We start from the raw sequence: 21,137 nt of genomic DNA, 5'->3' as shown, positions 1-21,137 counted from the left end.
TTCATGTTAAAATGGATTCAATCTGCTGATTTTTGAGTCCTTATGCAAAGTCTGTGGAAACTATTGTTTGGTGGCACTGATACAAGTCTAGAGCAGACTATTTCTGACATGCCCTTGGTGAATGAGGGAATATTTCTTCAGCCTAGGATCCAGCTTCTTCCATGAAATTAAAGCTTAACATACTACATGTCATACAGTGGTTGAGAGAATAAATAGTGTGAAAAAGAGTACCTTTTTTAAAATGGTATTTAATGGGAAAAGGACAAGAAGTGGAATTAGAAATATGTTGTATTCTGGAGAAGAATTTACAGGTGAAAAGTTCAGGACTTAAAAATTTAATTGTTTTCATGTTCTAAGTTTAAATTGATCACGTTGCTGGTCTGTGAGATTTGGGTGAGATAGATTATCACCTCTACGAAAAAGGAAAAAAAATGCAGGCCATGCAACCAAAAAATTAGATTTTGCTTTGTGCACTGTTGTGCTATCCACAAGACTGCCTCAGTTCTCAGTGGCGGTAATGCTAACCATGTAAATCTGAGATGTTGCTATTTCAATTTCTGAAGGAAGCTCTTAGTGTCCATGTAAACACATCGTGTGTTATAAGGACGGTTTTTCAAATGAGCTGCATTTACGTATTGTAACTTTTATGTAATGAGTTACCCTGGAAACACGATTAGGCAAATAGTGCTCATTCTTGCAGCCTTTCCCAGCAGATAATTAATCACAATGAGAGCTGGGCCCCCAGCTACATGCAAAAGTGTATAGGGAATGTATAGGACAGTTTTTTATGGTCCAGCCTGTGACGCTTACAGAACTCTTGCTATTTAAAACAAGCTGTTTAAAACAGTGTTTGTTTCTTTTGCAAGGCACATTTTGACCCATAAAGATTTAAAGCTTTTGACACATTATTGACACTGTAGAGTCATCAATTAATAGTTCATAAAATGAAGATAGAGAAGTAGCATATTCTACATGATTCTTTTGTGAAATGAATTAGCGACCACGAGGAAGGTGGTCATGGTTGATGTTTCCTAGTGTATGTTGTATGGACTGCATTTTTAGATGGTTTCCTTTATGATTTCAATCAAAAAGCAAACATTGTTGATGTAATTTCTTCTTTTTTTTTTTCTTTTTTAGGTAGTTTGGTGATCAGGGATTACTCTAAAAGAGCCATATTTCTTGAATTATTTGCTGTTCTGGGCATTTTATTGGAAAAGAATTGGGACTAGGAAAGTGTGGTAGAAAGCAGTCCTAATTATTCAGGGTTTGGGGCAAATGAATTGTGAAGAAAGACTGATCAGACATGGGCTATTCCTTGGGAAAAGGAGCACGAAGGGGGGTCCCCATAGAGCGTTAGAAGATCCTGAAAGGAATGTATTGATGTCAGTAAGCAGCTTGAGATAGTGACTAATTTGAAAACAAGAGGTCATTGACTGAAACTAAGGAGGAGGCAAGCAGATAAGGAATTTGGATGGCATTTTTTCACACAATGGGTAGGTTAGAATACAGAAAAGTGAAAAAGCTGGTCATAGAAGTACTGTGCTATCAGTTCGAGAAGCAGCTGCACAAATGTTTGGAAAAGGAGATTTATATACAGAGTGAAGAACTACTTTTTTTGTAGCTAATCTCATGCAGCAGTCCATAGAAGGATTTGAAGAGAAGTGTTTAATTGACCAGATGGTAGTCTTCTGGCTGTAAAGGGTACAATGTGTATTACCTAACTAAAGTGTAATTATTCCACAACTTCTATAGCTGGACCAATTTAGTCACTTTTAAAGATAAACTTCATTAAAGAATGAATCTGCAATAGTTGCATCTTTTATTCATGTCACTCCATGTACTGTCTTGTGAAGGCATTGGCACCTACATGCAATGTAAAATGAAAGCAATGTAAGGTGTAGTTCTCACAATTTAATGTATTCGAGCTACTTCTGTGTCCCCTGTAAAGAAAATTCACGTTTTCCAAAGGAGACTCCAAGATTCTGTAGGGCAAACTGAGATGCATTTTCAGAAACATCATTTTTGCATTCAGCATCTTAATTTCGTTTGTGTTTGGTTCGGCACGTGGAGATTAACTGCCTTTCAGATAATTCACCAGCAATTTCTGGAAGAGGTACTAAAAGGAGCAAATTGTGTAGAACTCTACAGGAGCTGATGCTGGGGAACACCTCTAAGTAGGCAGTAGCAGCACATCCACCATTCCTGCAATCATTACCCTTTGCGTGTGTGCGTGTGTGCACATCTGCGTGCATGTGCGAGTTAAATTTAGATGCCTGCACTGGTGTTTTCTAGAGTGACCATAGGTGATTATGGGTCATCTTACCCTACGTGGAATGCAACTCATTAACTTCTGTTTCCTGCATGTGGTAATTTAGGCATATTTCTTTTAAATCCTAGGGAGGCTGGGGGAAATCTAGATGTAAAGAGAAACAGTTCCCGTATGGTATAGAATGTGATGTGACATATTCTCATGCTTAGCACGAGTGAGGAAGGATTGGGCCTCAAATTAGCATCCATTTGCATTCAGTTACAGTGAGTGGTTTCTGCATGGTTTTTTCTGCATTGACAAAGGATATTAGCTTAAAAGCTGACATGTCAGTAGTGAGTTTCTATCTCTGCAAGACTGTTGAAATCAGTGTGAGCTTAGAAGCATTATTTTTCTGTGCAGTTTTTAAAATAATTGGGGTGTTCCTAGGTGTTCTGTCTTCAGTATCACCTTCCTTTGGATTGTGAACTGACAAAGCCATATCACTTTATATGTTTATGACATGCAGTTTTCAAGGATTAATATAAAATGTGTAAACAACAACACATTATGTAATGCATACTCTGTATGTATGACTGCCACAATAATTTTAATTACCTCACTTTTATTACTCTAAGTTCTCCTTTCTCCATTTATATCCTTGCTTTGCCTGTTGGGGTTTTTTGTTGTGATTGTTTTGTTGTTCTTTTTTTTTAATAAAGATAGTGAAATTTTAATTTGGGTCATTGTTAGGTGTATAGAAGCACTTATGCATTTTGTCTGAAATTACAGACAGTTCACGGATTCAGGTATACATTGGGTCCCTCCCAAACTACATACACACATGCACACAGATTTTGCTCATCTCAGAGAAAGAATAAGCTTTTAATGAAAATGCCAGCCTGAATGCATCTATCTTTTTTCTTATCTTTAAAAGTGTGTCCCTCACTAGGTTTTTGCTGACGCTTTTCTCTTTCTATGAAAAGCATCAAATGGTCCTCCCGGCCAATAGCAGAACTCCAGCAGCTACAGCGGCAGACATCTGGATAACTACAAATGAAAATTGCTTTTATTTCTGTAGTTTGGAGCTGTTACTCAGCTCCCTTTTTTAACTCTAATATTTACAAGTGATTTTATTTAATGGACACTCAGACAATGGAAGTTGAAGGAAGAAAATACTCTTGTTTCTTTGCAGCAGAGCACTATACAAACAGCAGTTGCTCTTGCAACGTGTTTTTCACTTCCATGACCTTCCCTACACTATATTGCAACTGGTTTATCTTTTCATTATGGCTTCATGTTGCTTTTTCTTTTGTCATTGCCATCAAGATTGCCAACCTGGGGGGTGAGGGAAGAGGAGAAGGCAACAGACACAAAACACAGATTTCAAACACTTGTTAGATCTGCAAGATTCTAGCATTTGTGAGCCTGGAACTGCAGAGCAGAAACTCAACTCTCTTCAACCCAGGTTCATTTCAGCTAACTTTATCCATATAAAGCATCTAGTGTTAAGCATCTCACCTAACCTAGTTGTCTAGGTCTCCTCAGTCATCAGTGGAGAATGATATGCACCTCTGGAGGGTAATTCTTAGGCAAATGAATTGCCCATCAGAGCTTCCCCTCTCTCTCTTGGCTGTTGGGAGAGGAGATGACTAACTCCGATTCGAACTTCAAGGATGGCTGGAGTAGATGAGATGAGGCTGGGCCTTTGAGACTAAGCTAGTTAGTAAATATTACCGGTATGCCATTAAAACTAATGGTCAGTGAAGAAGTGGTGTTACACTCCCCCTAGTTATGACCCTTTCTTCTTTAATCAGATTGAGTTTGCCCCTCATATGGTGTGATTAAATGTTTCACTGCAACATTAAGTACTCAATGGGGCAGACACTTGCTGGAGCAGCTACATGAGCCGTCCTTTAGAAGTTGTCAGTGGGAAGCTGGAGGCATCTAGAGCTTTGGGGGCATTGCACATCTATAGCGTGTCTGTGCTACGTCCAGCTAGCTTGGGCATCGGGAACAGCATAGCTGTGACAGTGTAATAGTCCATGGGTACTGCTATACCCTCCTGACACCCAGAGGGCCCACTTCTGTTCCCATACGCTACCACAGCCAGCAGTGTAGAGGGGCCACTTCTGTATATCAGGCTCCTGGCAGACCTGGCTCTAGTTACTGCCTGTCCTTCTTTAGGAGGTTTCTGTCCTTGGGTCTCCACGGTTCACTGGCTGCCTCCTTCCTGAAGGAAAGGTGTGCACAGAAAAGGACCTGAAAAAGTTGTACTAGACCCAGGAAAGCCTATTTGTCAATCTTCACTTGGGGAGGGAAGGAAAGCAGCATAAAGCTGCTGAGCACGAGTTTGCTTTGGCCACGAAGCATCACTTTTAGGCATGAGTCATGCATTCATCACCCAAACATGAGAAACACTTGTATTCTTCCTAAACACAGACACGCTGTGATGAGACAGCTCACTGTCCTTGCTGACACTGTGTTTTTGCCCTTATTTTCTTTCTCACTTATATTTTTACTCTTTCATAATATTACAAGTGATTTGTCCACGGCGCTTCCGCCTGCCTGCGAATACTGCGCCTTGCGTGACTCTGAGGCTAAAAGGCTGCCGATCAGCGGCATCTTGCAAATATTAATTGGATCTTTTTCAGCTTCTAGCAACAGCAGCAGAAAGAACTGTATTAGGGACTCTTCCTTTGAGATTTTAACAAGCCAGTTTTTGATCTGACCTAACAAGTCCCTTTGCCCTTCAAGGCCTAATTCAAAATCTATACAATATAATAAATATAAAAAGATGCATTAAGCAGGTAATATCTGACTAGAATGAGACTGAATACTTACTGCTGCAAAAGAAAGGCACTTGACAGGTCATTTCTGTATTCCCCTTAGTAGTACGTTTTTTTCTGTTGGGATAAATGCTTATTCCCACACAGATCATCATCTTCTCCTTAAGGAGAGATGCTAACAGTGCTAATAATCCCACATTTACAACCACTCAGCACGACTCCTACATCGTATATTCAGTTTTGTGATCACCTTGTGATCAAGGGGAACAGAAAGAGGGCTGAGAAAGGTGCAAAGGGTATTGGAAAAAAAAAAAAATAGAGTATCTATCTAGGTCCTCACCTCTCTAGTGTCCAAGTACCTCGTAATCATTAATGAATTTTCCTTCATAAAAACTTATTAGGTAGGAAAAAGCTGGTTCATTTTATAAATGATGGTGTGAAACAAAGGGTGAACTTAATGATTGAACCGAAATGGTGCAGGAAGTCAGAGTCTGGGTCGGGAAGAGAATTCAAATGTAGCTAAACATAGCAACCTAATGACCAAGCCATCCTTTAGGACTAGCAGTAACAAATTTATAGCTGTTCTGCAGAGTTATAACTGTATCTTTTAGAGGATATATGCCAGTAGATCTGAAAGTTGTTCCCAGCCAGAAAAATCCTTTTTAATTTAATATTTATGAGTGATATGTATTTGTGAAACATCACAAAGAAAACTCTTCAGTTTGGGTTATTTAAAAAGAAACCCCCCACAAATAACTGCTTTGATGAAGTATTTAAGGATCATTTTATTTTTATAAATACACAGAAAATTCAGAGCATCTAGAAACTAAAATATTCCTTTTAATACAGTCCTTTAATGTAAAATTCTGTCAGTCTCACAGAAACTATGCTGCACTTTTCATTAGTAATGAATAAAATAGAACTTTTTACTTTGCTTTCAGTGCAAGTATGTTCAAGCCTGTTACATAAAAATAAAATCTCAAAGCTTGCCTTAATTAAGCCAAAATTTTCATGCATTTATGTAACAAATACTGATTGTCCTTATAACTGAAAAAAAAAACAACCAAAAAACAAAAAAAAAAAACAGCACGTTTTCAGGTGCAAAGGCTCTGTAGAGTGCTGAACCTGAAAACCACTTTTTAACTATATACTTTCATTTTTTATTCCCAGCTGATATATTAAAAGATGTTACCCCTCCTGACAAACTTTCTCTGCCGTATTCCTGTACCATCACATTGACAGCAACGCTGCTACAGTGTGGAAGGGATTATCCTCCACAGTGTATCTCATGTGTCTTGTGCTTATCAAAATGGGTCCCCTGCCATGTTTAGGGGGAGGAGAAGAGAGGGAAGATTTCATTATTATAGTCATAAAACTAACATGAGGTAATTCACGATGATTTTTAAATATTGTGAGCTGCTGCTGGTCACCTCATGGACTGTATTGCAGCAGAATTTAGCTAGCTCATTATTTATTGCAGGAGGAAAAGGGATTTCAACTTTTACCCATGTTTTTATGGCATACTCCACTTACATGACTGTCTAAGGGCAAACACTTTAACCCCTTGAGATCTGCTAATCAGGAGCACCAGCTGTTAAGTGCCAGCATGCATCCTGCATTGGTGCCTGCGGGGAGAGAAAGAGTTGTAAAGGATATGACCCTAAACTTCAGAAACCTCCTCTCTCCTTGGGGGCAAAATATCATTCAGCTTGCATCTTCTCTTTTTTCTTTTAGTTTATCCAGTTAATGTTCCTGACGTGGGTTGTTGTGCACTCACTGTGAATGCTTCAAGCCTTTAGGAAGATGATAGTTAATTACTGACGTTGAAATCTGGCTTGCACTGGTGTGGAAGTGCTTTTGGAGGCATTTACTCAGCTAGCTCACCCAGCTGCTGAGGGCAGGGGGAAGGCTAGGAGTATCTGATGCACAGTGAATTACTGCAAATGCATGGTCTGTTTAAAAAAACAAAAAAAAAGACACATTGCACAGTCATTTTTCACAGTGCTGCTGGTGCAACATTAGCTCAGCCTCACACTAAGCTGGATCCTTACGTTCATTTAAAACAAGCAATGAAATCCGTTGTGAAAAAGGAACCTGTCACAACCACCAACCAAATTTATTCCCTGCAGAGTAAAATACAGTCGAAAGGTGAAAAGGCTGCTCTTTATTCTTTAAATGCTTCTGCTTTTATCCCCCTTTTTATTTTTTGAAACCAGTAGCACTGTTACACAGACAGATACGTAGTGGTGGCAAGAAAATGTAGAAAATACTGCCTTTTTGTCATACTTGGTGTTCTCTTTCCCAATTGTCAGTGCCCTCCAGTCTCCTATTTTTAACCCTTCCTGTAGATTATTTATTGTATGACAATAAATTGATGTATCCATCTATTACCGGACTTCATCGTTTAGTAGCCTGAGCAAAGCACTTCCGATAATGGGATATCCTTGGAATCAGTGGAGCGAGTTCTTCCAGCTTTTACTCTAAACCACTGCATCAAATTTAGTTTGTATGGGGACTTTCCAGATATGCAATGTTTAAAATACCTTAGCAGTGTCTGGATATTTTGCAACCATCTTAGTAAGAGCATGATTTGACCCTAACGTCCTCAGACGCATTATCCCTTTCTCCCAATGTTGTGTAGCATGTGCTGTATTTTTTGTCACCTAAAATGGCTCAAAAGCATAAATAGGGGTTACTGAGTAGTATGGAATGCTATCCCATACTGTTGGACTCTCAGATTCAAGAGAAAGCCTCATTGTGGCGAAAAAGATGTTGAATTTGTGTCAGATTTCAACAAAATAATTCCAAAGAGAGTCAAAAACTCACACTGCAGTTAAAACACTGAGCTCCTCTCACCTGTGAAGGCAGGTTGGGTTCAGTCATCCCTTTGTGCCCTGAAAATCTCTTCGTCTGTCTCTGTCACCAGAGAACTTTCTACAGACTATTGCACACATCAGTGGAAGTGAGCTCAATTTACATAATATAACAGCAATCTAGCATAAGTTTGAACAGAAAAAAAAGCCCTCATCACAAAATGAGATTTAATAGTGGACTACCAATATATATTTAAACTCTTTTGTTTTGGGCACAATAAGGGAATAGATGCAGAACGTGTAGTGGTGGATGTGGGGGAGGAAGAGAGGTTTGCTCATGTAAAGAGAAAACAAGTCATGCTGACTTTATCCTATTTCATCCTTTTTCCTGTGAATTTTCTTCTTCCAAGATATTTTTCTTCCAAAACAGCTGCCCATCTTTGCAGCACTAAGTTTCGTTGGTCAACCTCTCTAGGCACTTAGGTAGTTCCCCTCACCGTAGTATCTGAGGCATTCAGAAATGGAAAAAAGAAGGTAGCAAACCAATCTCTTTGCCTTGCCTCTAACCCCTGGCCTCTCAACAAGACACGTGCTTTGGGCAAAATCATACTTAGCTCTCTTTTTCTTTTTACCTACCTATGGCTGAGGACATCAGAAGTACTTGTGGGTGATGTGCTGATCATAACCCATGGGCTGGGGGACACTGATCAGTAATAACTGATGTTTCAGGGAGTTCTACTCACAAAACACTTTAAAACAAGCTTACCGTTAAGCACACTGGCCCACTAGGACTATTCTTATGTTTCAGTGCAAGCATATGCTTTGGTGTTTTGCTAAATCAGGATTTTATAATCAGATGTTGTTCACACTATTAGGCATGTCGTTCCATTAATGATGATAAAAAAGCAAGCATCAGTTCATGAGTAAATGCCTGCAATCTGCATCACAGAAATGGAGGAATTAACTCTTTCAGAGGTAGGCTCAGAAGCTAGTCTGGCCATTAAAAAGTGTTACTAGGTCTTGTCATGAACCTTTTCCCTGCACCTAATATGTTACTGCGTTGGCCTGAGGCTAGAGTATTTTCAAACAAAGACCATCCCTCACTGGAGGAGGGACATACCCCTTTGCAGCCATGGGAAGCCCCTGTGGCACTCAAGCCTGTCAGTTCCAGTGGAGAGGATCTCTAAGTTTATCTTTGCAGCACACCTTGGCAGCTGGCTTAGGACTGTGGTTAACCTCATCCATGGATGTCAGTGTCTTAAATTCTTCTCATCTCTTAATTTCTGAAAGAGAATTCCTCTTACGTTGCGCCAAGGTGCTACTGGGACATTTTAATTCCTGGTAATCTAATGAGGCTGAAGTAAGGCTGTAAAGCATGTGCACAACTCTGCTCCCATGGATGTCTGTGGTGGAACAGGAAATTCCCACCTAATTGCACATGCACATGCAAGACTAAACACTGACCTGAGCTCCCATGTTACACCAGTGCTAGGGTCTACAAAGAACATACCTTTACTGATGTTGTCCAGATGAATTGCCACTGCAAAACCTGTAACGAACTTAAGGTATAATCACTGTCACTGTTATCAGACTTCACAGCATATGAGCGTGTATTCTTCTGCTCTGTTGTAAGGAGGTTTGAAGTTTTTTATTTTAAAATAAAAATTCCTATTTTTTTCCAAAGCCTGTCCCTGTAAATAAATACCTGTACAATGTGTGGGGGAGTGGAGGAAGGGGAAAAAAAGCCATACCATGCCCCAACCCATGGTAATTAGTAAAAATATCTGTCTGATTCCTTTTCTAAATTGTCACTGTTATATTTACTGAATTAATTAATTCCATTTCTGATACAACTGGAGAACATATTTTCATCAACATGAAGAACGCATTGCAAATCAAATTTTCTTCTAGAGCTGATGTTCTTTTAAAGTATTTTCTCATATCTTTTATCAAAGGGAACCAAGTTAAATCATCCTCTGTTAGTTGCTTTTCTGAATTTTTTAGAAGACGGTGCTGAGTTTTAAAGTTGAGCTGGGTAAATGAGGAGGGGCATGGTGTTTACATTGACATGAACCTAATTACAGCTAGATTTAAGCACTTAAATTGCAAGAGTTGTAGGAAGAGTTGTAAGCATTGAGTCTGATCCTGCAAATCCAGTCCTGGGAATTAAACAAGTATATGTTCTAGGTGTGTACAAGTGAGCTATTGCAGCAGCAATGTTTTCCGTGGTGCCACCCATGTTAGGCACCGAGACTCCTGTGAGTAGCTGGGGAGTTTTAAATGACTGCAGAAGGAAGTCTCAAATTGGCACAGCCTGGGCCCGGAGATTCCCAGGGCCAGGCAATAGGAAACGGTTTGTCAAATCGCACATCGAAAGGTGACGGTCTTCTTCAGAGCACACTATTAGGTATCCTTCAAAGCAAAGCAGATAGCAGAACGTAGCTGATACCTGTCCTTGATAAACCATCTAATGATGAAACTGTTGTACAAGACAGGAGAGACCTGAGGTCAGCGGCTTCCTCAGGTGCAGAGGCTACAGACCCACATCTGTCCTAGGAGAATGTGTGAACGTGTGGAGAAGTAGGGGATCAGGAAGTGGAGATGGGGAAGTCACACTCAGTCCAGGGTGGCCCTTTGCCCATCTGAATGATGCTTTGGTGCTGTGTGATGTTTCTGCATACTGCAGAAGGGGACAGATGCAAGAGAGACAAACTCTGTAGGTGAACATCAAAGGGTTTTCAACTGGGCTTCTACTCTTGAAGTTCATCCAGGGACCTAAATCCCAATTTCCTCTCAGTGCCTTCAAAAATGTGTATCTGATTGGGCACTTAAGGAAAATGAGATGAGTGGTTTTGGAACATCTCAAATTGGAGGAAATTGAGGAGGAAATCAACATCTCCATGTCCCCTTCAGTTCTCTAGGCTCTGAGTTATTACAAGAAAAGTGAGAGGCACAAGGACTTGCTTTGCTCTCCACAGATCATGTTTGAAAAGAGAGCACCTCCGTTTGCCTGGAGGAAGGGAGCCAGTTGCCACGGCAGTGAGGCTCTGCGTGCTTATCTTCTGCATCCTCGTGCTGCCGATCACTGCAAAGCCGCGGCGGCCAGACCCCGAAGTATAGCCTAAAGAAAACGTTGTAGATTTGCCGGTTGAAATAGCAATCATGCAGCGAGATGGTCTGGCAGGTCCTGAATTGGGATGCTGCAGACAGGTTTTTTTTTGATTTCAGCTGCAGGTGACAAAAGTTCACCTCAATCTTATGTTAACAGCATAAATCTTTGTGTGGGTTGGGCCCTTAATTCAGTGTGTGCTCTTAGAAGTGACAGAAGGGCGCTCGGTGGCATTGCCACGATGGACCTTTAGGTTCGGCAAAATGTATCCTGCTCTGGGTGCAGAGGGATTTTTAAGAATTTGTTTTTCTCTGGCTTTTCCCGAATTAATGTTAATAAAAGCTGCCCCAACCTCTTATATTTCTATATGAACACAAAAATTGCAGCTGTCTGCGAAGTCTGCTGAGAGATGGATGTAATAATTTTCAATTGGACTGTTAGCCCAAAGGGAACCCGATAGCAAGAGATTGACAGATGCAGCATGGATTATCTTGTGCTCTGAACTCAGCCCAATTTGTGGTTTGTTGCAGGTGCTAAAGAGATTGATATTGCTGCTACCCTGGAGCACTTGAGGGACCAGAGACCAGGCATGGTCCAGACAAAGGTACTGTCAATAAATCCACTGGGATTTTAAATACATTAAAGGTCTTTCGCAGTAGTTGTTTTCATGACAGAAGAGAGAGGGTATGACCTAATTTAACGCAGGTCGCTTGCTGATTACTCTGTTTGGCTCCCTACCAACTGAGGTTTATTTATGCTGGAGATTTATCTAGGCTACTTTCTTTGGTGTTTACTGCTCTTTCTTGTTATGTCTCCGACATCTATCTTGATTACCATATATGAAGGGCAGTCAAGACAACAATCTATAGCCTACTAAAGAAAATGTGCATTTGAAAGAATGTTTTTGCTTTCATCCTGAAATATGGATTATTTTCATAGAGTATCTGTGCTTAACTGTGCATGTAGTATTTTTTAAAAGCTTCAATTCGTTAAAGAGAATGTAACTGACGCATTTGATTTTTTTTTCTGAAAAAAAAGGTTTTGAATTAAAGGAAAATTTTGTAGGAAATTGAGTCATTTTTAGTATCTTTGAATGGAAGAGCTTGCATCGTGCCTAAATCCATGTCATTTATGGATGTAGTGTGGTGGCTATATTTGTACCCTTTGGTGAAGTGAACATCTTACTTTCTAATTCCTGTCATTTGTAATAGTTTTAAGATTTTCTACAGTGTAAAACTTTTAAACATAGCTGATGGTGTGACTGTAGTGCCTTAAATTGGAAATGAAACTTTCTATTATTAACAATTCCAGTGATGTATGGAATGATATTTTGGGGTATTTGCTGCAAGCTAAGAGCTGCAAATATGACAATAAACAAACTTTCATGGCATGGAGTCCAAATAAATCTGAATATGACATGGTGAAGTATCGAATGAGCGTTATAGCCCCAAACTGAGTAACAAGAGCAACGTGACAGCACTCTGTCTTGACCAGGCAGGAACTGAAATGAAAGTCTGCAGCATTTAGGGAATTGAAATTGCTGAGGGACAAAGGTGAAATGAATGTATTTTGCAGTAATCATTGGTTCATAACTTCTCTTGAATCTCTTCCTAATCATTTTATGTTCCCACTAATACTAGGAGAAGCGGTGCTGGAGAACAGTTGGGGGGACATTATTATTTACTAATTAAGGAAGTACATGAAAAATAAAGATGAGCCAGTCAAAGCTAACTAATGTTTATCCGCAAGTAAGACATAAAATTGCACAAATCTTTCTTCTACTTTGATTATTCAGATTGGACAAAAAATCACATCTAGCTTACAGTATCAAATGTCACGTATATTTACTCTGAGGGAAGATGCAAGTCCTGAGCTGCTCTGCAAATGCATCCAAAATATATGGCAGCTCTGTAGAAACATAGAGCTCAAATTCCAGTTTCCCTCTCAGGGCAGAGAAATGACAGCTTGTTGCCTTCAACAAAAGAAAAATCATAGCTCCAGAATCAAAGAATGAGGTTATGCAAACAGCTCTTAGTTAGCTCAGAAATAGTTACCCAAGTCCCATGAAAATGTAACTCAAGATGTGTTTTTCCCCTCCAAACATTTATCTGGAAGAACTCCAGAAAAGAAATGTGTCCTGTGTTTTTATCCAGGGTGAAAAATTTTCTCAGGATATTGCTTATCTCTCCTCTTGCTCCTTCTTCCATCGTTGTCATTTTCTCAAAACCACCCAAATCACTTATTCAAGCTAATGTCTTGCAAATTATAAATATCTGGTTACATGCTAGCAATGCACGATCCCCAGAGAATTTTTCTGATGGATTTAAACAAACCACTGTGCTTTCCCAACTGAATACAAATGAGGAATATTAGACTCTTGGAGTAATTTAAAACAATGGATTAAAAGTCAGGTTAGAAATGCCAATTACAGAATATCCCCAGGCAAAATAAACACCAACTTACTTCAGCAATGTTATTGTGGTTCCAGCAGGCAGCGCTCCACATTTTCAATAAGCATGAGAAAGATTTATTTGCAACATTTTGTCTTCTGGAAGGGATCTTTAATTCAAAAACACTGTATATAATAAATGGTAATGAAATTATCATAACGACATTCTGCATTTCTGAGGAGCATAATAGAGGGTTTGTGGTTTTGTTGTTTTTTTGCAGGGGAATCATAAAATAGAATTGATATGCCACATGTGAGAGGAAAAAGTAATGAAGGAGGAAGCGTATTCTCTGTGATGGGAAAAATACGTATTTCCTTTTTTTCTCTCTCCTATATCTTTCCTCTCACAATCTGTAATACTTAGCTAAGGTTCTTTATTGTGTCATATATGCTACATGTACTCAGTTTGTTCTCCCAGGAATTTTTATTTGTAGACCTAATGAAACATAGCTCATTACTTTTTCTAAACATATTCATCTCACATCTGCATTATAGGTGGACTGACACCACAAGATGCCTCCCCATCTCTGTTTTCTAGGCAAAGCTAGATGTTTACATTCATCTCCAGTCAATATTGTATATGCAAATAGCATATATGTGAATGACAGTGGTAGCACAAAACAAAAAAAAAATACATAAATTAATTTGATCTAACTGTGGTGGTTCTAGTGGATAGGTGTGGGAGGTGTGGAAAGGCTTTTCTTTGGAGGGTGGTGATACACATCAATGGACGCTGCGCTATCTGCATTTCACCTGCGCGTATTACGCAGAAGGAAGGAAGGGGAAGAGCTGAGCGGCACCATCCCAGAAAGACCACGTCCTTGCACACCTCATGTGTCTACTCTACTGTCCGCTTTACTGCAGTGTCTCCCAGTCACTTTTGAATTCTGGCTGTAAAGACTATGATTTCTAAGTTGTTTGGCATCAGTAATTTAGGGTCACATCTAATGTTAGCTGGAGGTCTCCACTGAACTTGTCTCCAGAATCCATATCTGAACTTTGGAGTTCAGGTTGATCAGTCCACGGTCCTCGAACGAGACAGAGGCTTTTCCTCACGCAGTGCAATGATGCCCTGTGCTCCCGGAAGGGGTAAAGGCACGCCCAGGTCAAATGGTCTCCAGCTTGACAGATCTTCACAATAAGCTGAACACATCTCGGACCAGCAAGGTTAAAGGGCAGATTTGCTCAGTGAATAACTTTAGAGTTATTTTCACCAACAAGACTAATATTATTATTATCTTACGAGTTTTTCCCGACTGTAAAATACTCAGCTGAGGAACACATATAGGTAGCCTCATCACCATGGGCAGCTTCCCTTCTTCCGAACTGACGCCCACACCTTGGAAGAAACATCTGCATATCTCTGAAACTTGGCTTTGTCACCATGTCAACCTCCCCGTGCTCAGATCAGCCTCTTCTGTTGTTGTGCAACCTGTCCTCCAAGGTCTGGCAGTGACAGGGACCAGCTGTCCCGCTCACATCTGAGCACTGGCTTCCCAGGAGCACTTGCTCTGCCCCTCTCCTGCCAGCCTCAGCACAAGGGTCTCCCACCCTGCCCAGGCTGCTCTGCAGGAGGTCCCTCACCTCGCAGGGCTGCACTGATGGTGTCCAGCAGCTACTGGCTCTTCCTGCCAAGGTTTTTCTTCCTGGAGGTGAGCACTTCTCATGCATCAGCCCAAATTTCCTGAAGCTTTTTGAGCTGGTACAAGCGCCCGGTTTGGTTCTGGCACAGCTTGTCCAGACGAATGGCCACTCTGCCTCCGCTGCCCTCCAGCTCCTCTGACGCAGTCAATACGCTCTGGTTAAAATACAACTGATGCTCCTGGGTGGCCACCAGCATTTCCAGTCTTTTATTTAATTGCAGAGACCTTGGGGAGTGCAGGGAGGCACAGGCAGAGCATATACACCATTTTCTGTGCCTAATGAGGATGAGTCCTACTCTTTAGGGTGAATTGATGTCTGATGAAAAATTATTGGCTGCAGTCCAGCAAATGTACAAGGGTGCCACGTTGACAGCACCAAGCAGCAAAATTCGTGAATGTCAGTGTCTCTCAGAGATTATTCTGAGTTTTGTTCTTTTTCTGCTTAGAAACTGTGCCCATCATTGCTTCTCTCTGAGGCATCTCCACATGGGAGATGACTCTGCAGTGGGGTAAGACTGGCACTGAATTGCAGAAATTGGAAGTCAGGTGCCTTTCTGAACTCGTGAGTTGCACATCTGTAGTTTGATCTTTCATCCTTCCTGCAGATTTCCGTGGTAAAGTGAAACACTGTGGAAAATGAATGCACTTAGTCCAGTGATCACCTTTGGGGGCTGGCTGTGTTGTGCAGCCGTCCGCCACTGCTGCACACGTACCTGCAGCCATCCTGCACAGCCCTGGCAGCACAGACTGAGGGGCTGGTCGTACCTACCAGACCACCAATTTTCTAATTGGAGACACAGATAATATCCCAGCAGTGACCTCAGAATGCTTTCCAGGGTGCAACTCAGACATCCATTCTCAAAGTCGATTCTTCAGCAGCTCTCGACCCTGGCTGGCTTAAACCACTGGAGTACTTGTAGAAAATCCAGAAGCTTCTGCACAGTCCTTGTCTGGTGTCATTGATTTGCTTATATTCTGAGTAAACTGCTCACGTTTCTTTTTTCATCTGAAAAGTCGCAAATGCCAAATCATCCTGTCAGATATTTCAGTAAGCTAAATTTCTGAGAGAAATTACTTGCTTGGAAAATACACCACCTGTTAACCTTCAGGAAGTAAAACTCCTTTGTTCTTCTGTAGGGCTGCACAGTTCAGGAGTGTGTTAGGGTTGCACTTAAAAGAGGTGGCCATTCCTGGCTGTGTCCTTCACACGTCTGCCAACCCAGCGCCGAAGCCAGTTAGTAATTTTGGGTTTATGCTTACAGTGAATTAATAACAGAGAAAAGCCTCCCCAAGTATTTCTTAAATTGGAGTGTTCTAAACATCGTTTGCTAATTTGTGGGTACAGAAAGGCAGTTAAAAAGAGAGGCTGAAAAAGAACAATCACAGGTAAACCAAAAAGCAGGTATGTTCTATATAATAGCTGCAAGGTGAAGCAGTATTTATTATAGCCGATTTCAACTAAGAACAGTCCTGAGAAAAGCCAAAGGCTCTGCTTTGCAGCATCTTACCTATTTCATATCTCAATTATGTTAACGAGTTTCCATCTCTATGTCAGAAGGAAATAGCTGGGGATCAGCTTTTTCCAAACCCTTCTGACCACACAATTGCAATACATCATTGTGTCCCAATAGCTTAGTTTCTGCTACCAACATTTTTCTCCATTAAAATGACTCCAGCTTCAAGATGCTGTCAAACATGTTATATGGCATCAATAATCCCAGAACATTCTGTTCCTTCCTGTTGCAGTGTTCAGTTCACCCTGCATATTCATATTTGTAACAATGTCTTGAGGATGCTCGGCTGCAGAAGAGCGCACCAGGCTCTTGGAAGAGGGTTTGGTTTATTATTCAGAGTGTGTGTTTGTTCTCTCCACAGGAGCAGTTCGAGTTTGCTTTGACAGCGGTTGCAGAGGAGGTGAATGCAATACTCAAGGCACTTCCGCAGTGAGGAGCTTAGTCTCCCGAAGGTTCCCACAGGATCCATCTCTCGTTTTCCTCATCCTCAGTCCCTGTGAATGTTATTGGAAACCGTGACCTGACCTTAACTGTGTATCTTCTGTTGTAACCACATAGTGATAGGGTCCTTACAAACTCCTTTAGCTGGTAAAAGTTCAACAGTTAAAATGTGTATTCTGTTTTTTGGGGTTTTAAATAAATTTTTAAAAGTACATCGAAGCCTCGGATTACATGACAGAACAATCCATCTAATTCCTTCACATCCTCAAAGCCCTGAGTGTCACACTTTGAAAGCACACGTTCATCTTCTTAATAGCAAATATACAGTATCGTGGGTAATTAGTGCAGTCAATATAGTCTCAGAAAACAGTGTTTTGTTATATTTTGTAACTTCTCAAAGGCTGAATAAGAGGTTGAGGGCCTGAAGAGGATGGTGATTGTTCCTAAACAATGCCGAGCAAGAGCATGAAACAGTGCCGAGGGTGTGAGTAAACACAGGTCCAGGCTCTGGAAAAGAGAGCTTGCACCTTCCCGTGCCGGGCTTTGGCAAGCGAATGTTTTCTTAACTGTTGTTTACTTTTCAGCTTTGTGCCATGAATGGAAGAAAATCTGAACTATAAGTAAATAGGCCTGCACAGTTGTTGCAACTGGGGAGAACAAGTTGGTCACATTAATGGGATCGCGGGGGATGACGAGCACAGCAGCTCCACCGTGAACCTGCCACTGACAGCGCGGCAAAGGAGAGTGTAGGCTCACCTCGGGTGATGGGGAGGGGCCCTGTCAGCAGTCAGGTAAACATCCAGAGCTGTTACAGAAGCAGATTTTTGATTTTTTGGGATTACTGAGGAAGAAAATGAGACTCTCCTCTTTATATATTTTGCATTTCCCTCTGTAAAACTGTGCTGTGCCATCCTTTTGAGCTGGGAAAATAGATTTCTGTAAAAGCCTGGCTGAAGGAGAAATCTCCAGTCTGCATTTTATGATTCTCATCAACTTTGTCTGATCTAGACATTTGTTGCACCTTTCTGCAGAGGCTCTGCTCGCTTCTTGTTCTGAATGATACTTATTTAAACTAATCATTAAGGGATAAAGAAGCACACGGGTTGCACTTCAGAGGTTCTTGTGGTCTCAAAATCCTAATGCCTACTGTTACAAAGTAATGCTAAAATATGTCTGTGAATGGTTTGGTTATGCAATCTTGCTTATGCAAATTCACACATTTAGTTATGGTACTCGTCTAAAGGAATTGCAATTACTGATAGAAAGTACTCTGATGTGTTTGAACGAAGGGCCTGAGAGCAAAATTATCAAAGGTACCTAAGTGATCTAGGCTCTTAATTTCATTTTCAAAAGTGAATACTTGGATGCTTTTTCGTATGTTATCCCACATCTCCGTGATTTAAGAATTTTGGGTTGCTTTTTTCCAAAATCTTAACAGTGTTGTACGCTTGAAACCATATTATGCTAATTGTATGACTTCAGCACTGGAAAATATGTCTTTGAATTTAATTTGGGAAGGGGAAGCTTTTATAAACTTCTAATCAATGAAATGTTAAAGATACAGTATCACATAGTTTTGCTGGCACAGAGGTAACAGGCACCTATCGAAATCATCCATGTGACGATTTTATGTTGTAGGTGTGGGTATTGGTGATTTCTTCTTTTTAGCAATTAAAGAATTATTTAAAAAAAAAAAGGCAGAAGGCTTGTTACTTTTCGCCATACATTTTTGTATGCTTTGCTTAGTATCTTCTGTTCCTTAATTTGTGCATCCCATTACTATGGCAGTACAGAGCAGTTACTGCAGATGCCATCATCCTCTTAAGTACACATACTGTACATTAAGCCACATGTTTATTTTATGGCCTAAGCATTTTAGAGCTTTCCTAGCAATAACTAAAAAAACTAATGGAGTATGAATGAGAAAATTGCCTTTTTCATTTGATAATTTAGGTCTAACAGGATTCTTTTATTACGTTAGCTAACACAAAATTGCAGATCAGGGCAGATGAGATCAGTTTGAGCAGTATCAGCAAGTGTTTGAAGTAGATTTACTGTGAGCCATGTACTGCAGCTTTCTGAAAACACAGGTAGTTATATCCAAACAAACTGTCCAAAGAATCAAAATTAGGACATCCTAAGCCAAGCCCTCCGATTGTCAGGTAGAATTATTTCCTGGTGCGAGATGCTGTGCCATTACCTACTGCCAATGGGCTAATGGGTTTTTAGCACAGATTTCTGCCCTGGGATTCATTAGCGTTCGCCTTCTGACCGTCCCTGTGCACACCACAAGCATGGCTGACGAGCCTTTCGTTTGCACTTCAGGAATATTTTTTAATTGTTCTTTTGCAAATATTTGCATTTCATAATAGCAATTTCAGGGTGATCCCTATTAATTCACAAGCAGCTGAATGTAGGACTTCAATATTGGTCTTCATGCTTTGGAGTTTATTTAGCATAGATTAGAGGGCATTAATCTTCCCCAAGGCTAATGGGGCAAGAATGTATTGTTTTATTCATACTTCTGGGCCAGTTTACACAACAGAAAGATGCAGTCTTACTGCAAAGGTTGGAGTATCTCTCACTGAATGTCATTGACAATCCTGTTATTTCAGCGGTGTTTTGTACAGTTCTTCCACAAAGAGGTGCTGGGCTTATTCTGTTAACTGTAAACTATCACGCAGAGTGTTTCTTCTGTGCAGGTAGCATACTAGTCACACCTCTAGAGAAGTGCCCTGCCCCTGGCGGTGGTAATTTGCTGCAGGGTCTATTAGTGAAATGCAGGTTTCAGTTGTACCGGCACAATCCGGAGAGGTTTGACAGTCCATTTCCCAGGAAGATGCCAAAGCCATGGATGAAGCCACAGAGATGGATTTCTCATGCAGGGCAGGAATTTGTGTGCCCTTTTCACTGCAGTTATGCAGTGAGTCCTTGTGATTTGGCAAAGGATGTTGTTCAGACCAGCCCCTGCCACTTGCGTTGGACGTGGGACCTGCCCCACTTTCACTGGCAGGTTGAGTTGAATTCTTCCTGGAAGCCAGGCTCACCTGAGAGCCCAGAGTCAGATGAGACCCACAGTCCTTCCCTGATCAATATTCTGCTTGATCTTTGGTAAACTGATTGCGATTGAAGCTTGGGCTGGTGCCTGACGCATAGCCATAAACATCGTGTTTAATATTGACCATCCTCACGCTCTTGATAAAGACAAATGGAATCTACAAGTGCTGTTTGTGTGGTTGAATCTTTAAATGACATTTAATGGGGAAGCTGCAGGAGGGTGATTTAACCCCCGTGCTTACAGTTTCCATCCTCGATGGTCAAAGCCCATGGCAGAGAGAGAAAACCCTGTTTTCCCACAGGCACAGCAGCGAGAACGTCTGCTGGCCCCAAGCAGGGCAGCAGTGACTGGACCAGACTCCACGCTTACGTAGTCTCAGTGGGTGCAGACAGGAGGGATGGCGAGGTGGTTGTCCCCAGCATTGATAGTTCATAAGAGTAACAGTACAGTCACCCTTTCCATCACAGGAGCCGGGATTTGGTGGGACGGAGGGGCAGGACAGCACAGTTCCCCAAAGCCCAGATCCTTGAGGTTCAGCCCTAGCCAAAGGGAAAGCAGTGTGAGGTTTGCCCTTGGCTTTACGTGTTTCAGTTGTGAGCTCTGACTATGGCTCTTGACCATCATCTGCAGGACCTGGTGCAGCCCAGATGACATCCAGTGGAAGTCCTTGGTAATTGTGAGCCAAGAAAGAATTTCAGCAGAAAATCCCATATCCAAATATCAGTCCAGTAGCAAAAGAAGCAAGATTATTTTTATAGGCGCTACTAAACATTTAAAACATTTTAAAATATTTTCAAAACCTACACCACTGATTAAACCTTGTTCCTGTCTCTAGCATGCATGCAGAACCAATCTCCATCCATCCCCAAGGGAATGACAGCTATAGTACCTGTAAGGAGTTCATGCTTTATTAGTCAAGTGAAACATTAATAAAACCCAGCCCACTTCATAATTTCCAGAATAGTCATTAATTAAAAAAAACTGTTTATTGGAATAGAAAACAAGTATTTGATTAGCTTTGTTACAGAACAATAGCTCTCCTAATTTTTATTCTGCATATTTTATTCTTTGTTTAG

General features: G+C 40.9%; 1 protein-coding gene across 1 annotated transcript in view; it reads left to right on the top strand.

The window, feature by feature from the left end:
* The window catches only part of PTPRN2 (protein tyrosine phosphatase receptor type N2), a 683,076-nt gene extending 666,081 nt beyond the window's left edge, over positions 1 to 16,995 (top strand). The window contains exons 22-23 of the mRNA XM_086614526.1: positions 11,487 to 11,560; positions 16,924 to 16,995. Of these exons, the coding sequence (XP_086470652.1) occupies positions 11,487 to 11,560; positions 16,924 to 16,995 (146 nt within the window). The remainder of the gene's footprint in view (positions 1 to 11,486; positions 11,561 to 16,923) is intronic.
* Positions 16,996 to 21,137: the final 4,142 nt, after the last annotated feature.

This window comes from Tauraco erythrolophus, chromosome 7 (genome assembly GCF_009769465.1).
Source record: "Tauraco erythrolophus isolate bTauEry1 chromosome 7, bTauEry1.pri, whole genome shotgun sequence".
In the NCBI taxonomy this organism is placed as follows: Eukaryota; Metazoa; Chordata; class Aves; order Musophagiformes; family Musophagidae; genus Tauraco; species Tauraco erythrolophus.
The sequence above is the reverse complement of the archived record's forward strand: the minus strand, read 5'-3'. Positions and strand labels throughout refer to the sequence as shown.